The following is an 8,968-nucleotide window of genomic DNA, read 5'->3' on the forward strand; positions in this document are numbered from 1 at the left end:
TTGTTATATTTATGATAGTGTTTTTTATTATAATGTATTTTTAATGTGTTAGAAAATTTTTATTTTAGCGTTTTTAGTGCATTTAGTGTATTATATTTTTAAAAAAATAAAACTATCAAACATGGGTGGGTCGGATCGGGTTTGGGTTTACTTTTTTTAAATTGGGCTAGATTTGGATAAAAAAAATAAGCCCATTTTTTAGGTCGGGTTGTGCCTAGGCTTGGAAAATTGGTCTAATACCTTGTATGGGCCCGGCCCGACCCGGGCCATTAGCATCTCTAGTTAAAATATGCCATTAGTTCTCATACTCTTTGTAAATTCGAAATTTAGTGTCTATACTTTTATTTTTATGAATTTAGTTCCTCTACTTTTCAGATTTCAAAATTTAAGTTTCAATGTTGTCACTGGTAAAATTATTTTGTTAAATTTAAATTCATTACAATATTTTATTTCAAAATATCACCATAACAAATTTAATAAAAAAAATAACAATGTAAGAATAACAAAATATCACTACCAAGTGTCTATTTGACTAATTTTATCAATTCATGGCTCAATCGAGAACAAAATAATTGATTTTTTTAAAAAAAATTGAAGGTGTTATTTTATGAATAAACCCTATGTAAAATGCAAAAACCGAGGTAGGGACGCCGCGCATTGAATAGGAAAGATTAAGTTTTACAGCGTGTTTGGTTCGCTGTAATAGGTATACCATTACTCCCCGAATACGCGCCTATTACATTACCGACCTATTCCGGCGTTTGGTTCGCTGTTTTCTCATTCCGCGCCGAATCAGTTACTCCCCCATTACATTGACTGCGGGTAATAGGCATTACGCTCCCTCAGCGCCGATTACCCATTCCGCGTCTTTCCCTTTTTTCTCTTCCGTTTTCTGCCCTCGTCCTCAACGCTCCGATTTTCCCACGCTTCCTTGCACAGGTAATTTCTTTTCCCTCATCCTCTTCCGACGTTTCTCAATTTTTTCCTTTCCAGATTTCTACTTCTTCTTCTGGTACGGTACGCTTCTTTTCTTCTCACATTTCTTTTCTTTTCTCCATTTTCTTTTCTCCATATTTCTGCTTCTTCTTCCAAATTTTTCCCTGTTTTTCTTTTCTTTTCTTTTCTGTAAAATCGATTTTGATTTTGATTTTATTTATCTTTGTCGAATTTCGAAACACTTCTAATCGGGAATATCATATAAGTTGGATGCTTTTCATTCGTGTCTAGACACTCATCGTCTTCTCTGAGAATCGATTTCATTTGTCAGGTAAAATTCCCATATTTTGCCTATTATTTTTTCCCCTTTATTTGCATTCTTGCCTGTTGATTTCTCTGTTCTATTTTTCTTTCTTTATAATTTTTTTCTAATTCGAGTCTCTTTTTACTAGATCTATGTTTTTTCTGCTGTTATTTATAATCTCTTTGCATGCAAACTATTGTTTGGGGGGTGATTTTGGGTTCAAGTTATTGGGTTTGAAAATGTTGTTGTTTTCTTTTTTCTTGGTCAATTTTAGAAGACCATTTATATGTATGCTGTTCAAATTTTCTGTTTTGATTTGATTTTTTTTCCTGTGATAGAATCTTTGAAATATTGTTTTCTTTTTCCTCATTATATGTTACATTAAGGATAGTTGATTAGAAGCGGGATTTTTGTTTGTTGTAGAATATAAATTTGTAGGTCGAAGTTGTAATTAGTAGGTTACATTGTGAATTTGTGTAGTTGAAATGCTAAGTTGTAGGAGGTGTTGAGTATTTGTGTAGTTGAAATGCTAAGTTGTAGGAGGTGTTGAGTATTTGTAGTAGGTCGAAGTTGTAATTAGTAGGTTACATTGTAATTAGTAGGTTACATTGTGAATTTGTGTAGTTGAAATGCTAAGTTGCGAGGAGTTTAGCAACTTAAAAAGCTAATTGTAAGCTATTGTGATTGGGGAGGTAGTAGTAGGGGCATCAGGTATGATTTTAATCCTTCTGTTTTTTTCCACTTGTTAACTTTTATATAAACCTCTTGAGTATTATCTTCTAAACTTTCTGGCTTATATTTTTTTTGGTATATTTGCTTGACACCTCTGGAGTAAAGTACTTTTTCGAAATCTCAATGTTTGTTTCATTTCTCCTTTCAATTCCAACATTGCAATGTGTTTTTCTCGTCTTTGTTTGCCTAATAAAGCAGGTACTTTTTTGTTAAATGTTTTCTTGATCTGTTGGCCAAGAGTTTGTGCTAAGATTTGCATTTCAACTTTAGGTATTATTCTTGTTTATGCTGTGGAGACTCGTATCTATAGATAAACTAAACTATTGAACCATTTCTGAGTAATTTGCAAATAATGAATGAACCAGCTTCTCAAGCTAGTATTAAGCTCTGTCACTTTCATCTGCGCATAATGTGATGGTTTGATAGTTGAAATTATGGATGATCTGAATCTAGCTATAGGTGATTAAATATATGATCACCAAAGTAGTGGCATCCATCTAAAGTAGTTTTCTACCTTCCTGGGCTAAGTTCAGTTAAGTCTATATCATCATCCTCCCCTTGGCATATTGCATTCATTTTAGCTATAGAGTTATTTGCACAATTGGTGATTATCGTTTGACATTTCTCAATCTTCTATAATGGCCTAGTAGTCATTCTTCTCTCCTAACCTTTCTCATATGTGATCAACTGTACTGTTTTATAGCAAGCGCAGTCTCCTAACTACAATGCTACCCTGAAACAAAATTTCCCCAATATTCAGCAAATCGATTCTGAGGTATTGGCTTAGAAATTTTGGTAGGTTCTGGACTTTTGTAGTTGAATGTTCATAAATTTGCAATCACGCGTGTAGTATGCTAACGGTAACATCTCCAGTCCCTTGTTGTCTGGAGCTTGTGAGTTTGCAAATGTTGCTAGGGGAAAACAGGGTTCTGGAAGTGATCCCTAATACATGACAACCAGCAGGAAGCATGTGAGTGCTTGGTGGGATGATATTAGCAGCATACCGTCCTAGCAGAAGGTTCTCCAGCTCTATGCTCCTCATTTCTAAGAATTGAAAATGATGCAATCTGGGGATGGGGTCTTTTTAATGATGTCTGCTTTGTTGTTTAGCAGTTTGGTTTGGTTTGGGGTCTGGTCCTTGACTGTTTTAAGAGGCCAACTAGTTATCCTGTGTTAGTTATACTTACAATAAAATGTTGGTAGGGGTAGGGGGTTACAATTATCGTTTTGTTTGCCTATGTTTGATATTATGAATAAAGATGAAGAAATCATGGAGATATCAAAGAGAACCAAGTGCACAATTGAATGTGCTTCAAAGGCAAATTTTTTCTTTTATTTTCTATGGTTTTATTACTTATTGATTTTCTTTTTGTTGGTTTAAATCTTCGAAATAATTGTCCAAAAGGTTTTGGTAGTGTTGGCATTGGCATCAATAAAAGTTTGAGCTTACTATGAGTATAATTTGAACCCAAATGTGGTAGTGTTGGCATTGGCATTATTTTAAATTGTATAAATTCATATAAGAAAATTTATTATCAAGAATTTTATGAAATTTTATATTATTATTAAATTATATGTAATAATTATTATTTTAAATTATACAAATTCATAAAATATAATTTATTAGTTATAATTATTTTAAATTTTATTAAATCATATATTTAAATTAAAATATATTTAATATTAATTATTTAAAATTTTATTTTATAGTATCATATATTATGATTTGAGTAAATTCATATAAGAATATTAATTATTAAGAATTTTATTAAATTATATATTTTAATTATATTATATTTAATAATAATTATGTTATTTTATATTTTACAGTATCATATATTATGGTTTGAGTAAATTCATATAAGAATATTAATTATTAAGAATTTTATTAAATTATATATTTTAATTAAAATATATTTAATAATAATTATGTTTAAATATGATTAAATTATTTATTATTGATATTAATAATCTTATTAAAATTTAAATAAAATAATTTACCAAAACAAGTTTCTGCTAATTATTAAGAATTTTATTAAATTATATATTTTAATTAAAATATATTAAATAATAATTATGTTTAAATATGATTAAATTATTTATTTTGATAATAAATAATCTTATTAAAATTTAAATAACAATAACAATAATCATTTACCAAAACAAATTTATGCTAAGGGTATTCTGGTCATTTTAGTTTTCTCCATTATGCTATTACACCTCTATTACATTCAACCAAACACAGTTTTACTATTACGCCTCTATTCCATTACATTCAACCAAACAGTTGATTTGCTATTACACCTCTATTCCATTACACCTCTAATCCAATACACCTCTAATTCAATACAGCGAACCAAACGTGCTCTTAGATTGATAGTGGTACTGGATCAGATGGAATAATACACAGACACGTGGAGCTTAAGGAATCGTCCAACTGTCGGCATTCCACAAAATTGACTATTGCCGATCCATACATTGCCTTTTATTATGATTCGTCTGTTTGTGCTCAACTTTGAAGGTCCGGTTAGCTTAGCCTTTGCCTTTGCCTTGACTTGATCACTCACCTAAGCTTTCCTTCTATATCACTCTTTGCTTAACTTCACCCCACTGCCAATTCACACTATTTACTATTTAGAATAAAATACTAAATTATAAATCCCCTTTCCAAACCCAAAAAAGCTCGTAGTAAACGAAACAGCAGCAAAAATGGTGCTCACAACCACGACCCCGGCGCCGGAGCAGTATGTTGAATCCAGTACCTTTGCTTCCAGATATGTCCGCCAACCTCTTCCCAGGTATTTATTCCTTTTGCCTTAATCTTCTGATTTTCTCTCTCTTATATATATGGAAAGCACCGATCGTTGCTTTATTCATGTCCGTTCTTTTAAAAAGATTATTTTATTTACTTGATTTTTTTTATCGCCGATGAATGCTAAACGTAAGATAAAAGCTGACTGAAAGATGAATAAAATAAAATAAACCCCTTTTTTTTCTTGCGAAAACGAGGAGCTCATATATAGCGAAAAAAGAAGGAACTATTTTATTTACTTTGCTCCTTGTTATTTGCGAAAACTAGATTTTCCTTTTGAAAAGCAAAGAGATAGATAAGGTAGCCGCGATCCTACCGGATTTATTTAGAGAATGGAGGCATTATCCGACGGCGGTCATCGATTGCCGGGTTTCACAGTGGCATGACTAAATCCGGTCTCGACAACGTACTGGTGATAAAATTTATTAGATAATTAATTAAAAAATCATAAAAATAAAAATAAAAATAAAATATTTTTTTCTCGGATGAATAAATTCAATCGAGTATATTGGTTTAATACTTTTTTAAACCGACTGGTCCCAACTCCCCATCTTTAAATAAATGTTTGAGTTAATTTAAATTTTAGTTTTTTTATTTTAATTTTTAAATTGTATCATATATAACTTATTTTAATTTTTAAATTTTTAATTGATGACGAACCATAATTTTAAAGTATGATGTTATCCTATTTTTTATAGATCCAAATTTACATATTTTTTATACAAATTTCATTAATTAGGTCAAATAAATTTAATTTAGAAGCCAACGATGGTAGCCAAGGAATGGTATTGATTACATGTGCTTCTGCATACTCAAATTTATGTCCTCTCATACCAATCGAATTAAGATTCAATCCGTCATAATAAAAAGATTATGGATTTAGTAATAGTAAACTTAAGAAGGTTTGACATGGATTAAATTTCAAACTTCATTGACATATAAAAACTCAGTTCAACTTAATAAAATTATTTTTCGAAAATAAGTAAAACCAGTGAAATTTCCTTTATGAAAAAACAAGAAAACTACTTACTATTTATGATATATATCTGTATTTAATTATTTATAGTATGTATGATTATGAATGAAGAGCTTCTTTCTATGTATTTTTGGAAATACGTGAAGTTATTTAGCACAATCCAGTCTCTGCTTTTGACAAATTAAAATTCTTGTGTATAAAACTAATCAACCCCTCATACATTTAAGAAATTGATCTGTTTTTATTTTACACATCATAACCATATTGTGCATTTTTATGTTTTATTTTTATATTATAATAAATATTTTATGCGATAAAAAGATGTTTTGTGTGATAATTAGTATGTGAGTGAGGGAAACAATATGTTGATGTTTTTTGAGGTGAAGTGATACTATCCAAAGGGGTAATGGTAATGGAGATACCGTGTTTACCATTCTACTTTTATATTTTTTTCAAGGGACTTAGAAAGGAATTTTACCTTTTGTAGGATCCAAAGCTACTGCCTGCCCTCTGTTTTCACCTCTGTTTTATATGGAGTGGAAGGGAGGGATGTAAACGTCAGTCTTATAAAGTTGTTAAAAACTAAAATCACTTTGTAAAAAATGTTATTATGTTTGAAAATTGAATGTAACGTTGTCTAATTTTAATACCATAATTTGGTGCAGGTTCCAGATGCCAAAAAATTCAATGCCCAAGGAAGCAGCCTATCAAGTAATAACTGATGAACTGATGCTTGATGGAAATCCCAGGTTGAACTTAGCATCATTTGTGACCACATGGATGGAACCCGAGTGCGATAAACTCATGATGGCTTCAATAAACAAGAACTACGTCGACATGGACGAATACCCTGTCACCACTGAGCTTCAGGTACCTTACTTTTCTTGTTTGCTTGTGTCGTAAGTTACTCTTACTAGGCCTTGTTGTCATATTAGTGAACCGATATTTGCTCTGGTCAAGTAGAATCGATGTGTAAACATGATAGCAAACTTATTTAATGCTCCTATCGGGAGCGGTGAAGCCGCGGTTGGTGTCGGGACGGTTGGTTCCTCTGAGGCAATAATGCTGGCAGGATTAGCCTTTAAAAGGAAGTGGCAACAAAAGATGAAATCACAGGGAAAACCGTATGATAAGCCTAACATAGTCACCGGAGCGAATGTGCAGGTCAGTTTTTTGTGTAATATTTCGTTGTTTGCGATCGGAGATGCGTGAATTGGTTTGAAATGTTGTTCGAATACGGTATACACAGGTTTGTTGGGAGAAGTTTGCAAGGTATTTCGAGGTTGAATTGAAGGAAGTGAAGTTGAAAGAGGGATACTATGTGATGGACCCTGTGAAAGCGGTTGAAATGGTCGACGAGAATACCATATGTGTTGCAGCCATTCTCGGATCCACCCTAACCGGGGAGTTTGAGAATGTGAAGCTCCTTAATGAACTTCTCACCAAGAAGAATACGGAAACCGGTTGGGATACCCCAATACATGTGGATGCTGCTAGTGGAGGGTTCATTGCTCCCTTTGTTTACCCGCAACTCGAATGGGATTTCCGCCTGCCGTTAGTAAAAAGCATCAATGTCAGTGGGCACAAGTATGGCCTTGTATATGCTGGTATCGGTTGGGTCGTGTGGAGAAGCAAGGAGGATTTGCCAGATGATCTTGTGTTTCACATCAACTACCTTGGATCTGATCAGCCCACATTCACCTTAAACTTCTCTAAAGGTAACATTTTCATGCATACATTAATACAAAGATCTCATCCCTGAAAATTTTTTACATTGTGGCAGGCTCTAGTCAAATCTTAGCTCAATATTATCAGCTTATTCGGCTCGGTTTTGAGGTAAATTCTACTGAAATTTTCATACATAGGCTCGACATCGAATGGATATTAACGATTTATAACTTTCTGATATTTTTGTCTATAAAAGGGATACAAGAGTATCATGGAAAACTGCATTGGGAATGCATTAATCCTGAAGGAAGGGATAGAAAAAACGGGACGATTCGAAGTCGTCTCCAAAGACGTGGGCGTTCCCCTCGTTGCTTTTGCTCTAAAAGACAGCACTAAATACACGGTGTTTCACATATCCGATGCCTTGAGGAAGTTCGGGTGGATCGTCCCTGCATACACGATGCCTGCAGATGCCGAACACATCGCAGTCCTGCGCGTGGTTGTTAGGGAAGACTTCAGTTGTAGCTTGGCCGAGAGGCTTATCTCGCACATTCAAGAGGTGTTAAAGGAACTCGACTCACTTCCGAGTCAAATTGTGAAAGATTCTCACGTTGTTGCCGTTGCAAAAGAAGTGGTAGAGGAGAACAAAGATGGGGAGGCAGCTAAAATGGGTGACAGAAAGATTCAAGAAAAGGTTACTAAGCAATGGAGGCATTATGTGAAAACTAAGAAGACGGGTGTGTGTTAAAAGGCTCCTACAAAATCTATGTTCTATCATATACTGTTTGTAGCTATATTTCCAAACTGCAGCATAATTGACCTATTACTTGGTCATAATCTCGTTGTGTCATGCATCTGTAGCATATGTCCAGTTTGACGAACAATATTGTGTTCAATTTAAGCATTATGTGTATGTTTTTATTTATTTATGTTCGTTGCTATTAAGCAACCATTAATTTAGCTATATGGTTGAAAACCATCATCTTTTACCATACTTAATCATGAATGGTAGTAAATTTGAGCTGGATTGAATTCGGTTTGAGAATTAATTGAACTATTTTAGTTCGGCTTGAGATTTAATCAAGATATGGGTTATAGCTTAATGAATTAAAAGAACTTTCATTTTCGAAAATCTATCATGATTTACAAGCTAGATTCAAAATTCGAAGTTTGATATTTGGTTTTAGCTTGATTGAACATTAATTTTTAAGTTTGAGCTTGGTTTGCGACTTCATTAAACCACTTGAGTTTGGTTTTAGATTTAATCAAATTTCTTGAATTTTATTAAGTTTGTTTATCAATCACGTCTTACCTTCTTTGTTGTTATATGAAATTAGATATGGGTATAACATGATGGATGGTAAAAGTATTAAAGGCCCTCATATTAGAAGTTAAATTACATTTTGCCACCTCTATTAAAAAAACTCAAATTAGTCTCTATATGTTACATCAAAGAGCAAATTAGTCATTTCTATTAAAAATTCATCTAGTTGTACTGTTAAAAACTTTCATGACTAACAGAATAACCGGAAATAACACA

The 8,968-nt window shown here is 32.7% G+C and overlaps 1 protein-coding gene and 1 long non-coding RNA gene across 5 annotated transcripts; both read left to right on the forward strand.

The window, feature by feature from the left end:
- The first annotated feature begins 698 nt into the window (after positions 1-698).
- On the forward strand, positions 699-3,307 carry LOC121224455 (uncharacterized). Of its 4 annotated transcripts, none has more exons than XR_005922021.1 (4): positions 699-939; positions 1,203-1,742; positions 1,784-2,767; positions 2,846-3,307. It is a non-coding gene; the product is annotated as an uncharacterized lncRNA (long non-coding RNA). The 4 variants fall into 4 exon arrangements; XR_005922018.1 differs by having other exon boundaries at positions 1,203-1,267; positions 2,685-2,767; XR_005922022.1 differs by lacking the exon at positions 699-939 and having other exon boundaries at positions 946-1,267; positions 2,676-2,767.
- Positions 3,308-4,467: 1,160 nt separating this feature from the next.
- LOC121224454 (glutamate decarboxylase) lies at positions 4,468-8,353 on the forward strand. The gene is made up of 6 exons (XM_041107793.1): positions 4,468-4,770; positions 6,426-6,630; positions 6,724-6,924; positions 7,010-7,478; positions 7,544-7,596; positions 7,685-8,353. The coding sequence occupies exons 1-6, from the start codon at positions 4,682-4,684 to the stop codon at positions 8,174-8,176; spliced, it is 1,509 nt and encodes a 502-aa protein (XP_040963727.1). The 5' UTR covers positions 4,468-4,681; the 3' UTR covers positions 8,177-8,353.
- The last annotated feature ends 615 nt before the right edge of the window (positions 8,354-8,968 follow it).

This window comes from Gossypium hirsutum, chromosome D12, assembly GCF_007990345.1.
Source record: "Gossypium hirsutum isolate 1008001.06 chromosome D12, Gossypium_hirsutum_v2.1, whole genome shotgun sequence".
NCBI lineage: Eukaryota > Viridiplantae > Streptophyta > Magnoliopsida > Malvales > Malvaceae > Gossypium > Gossypium hirsutum.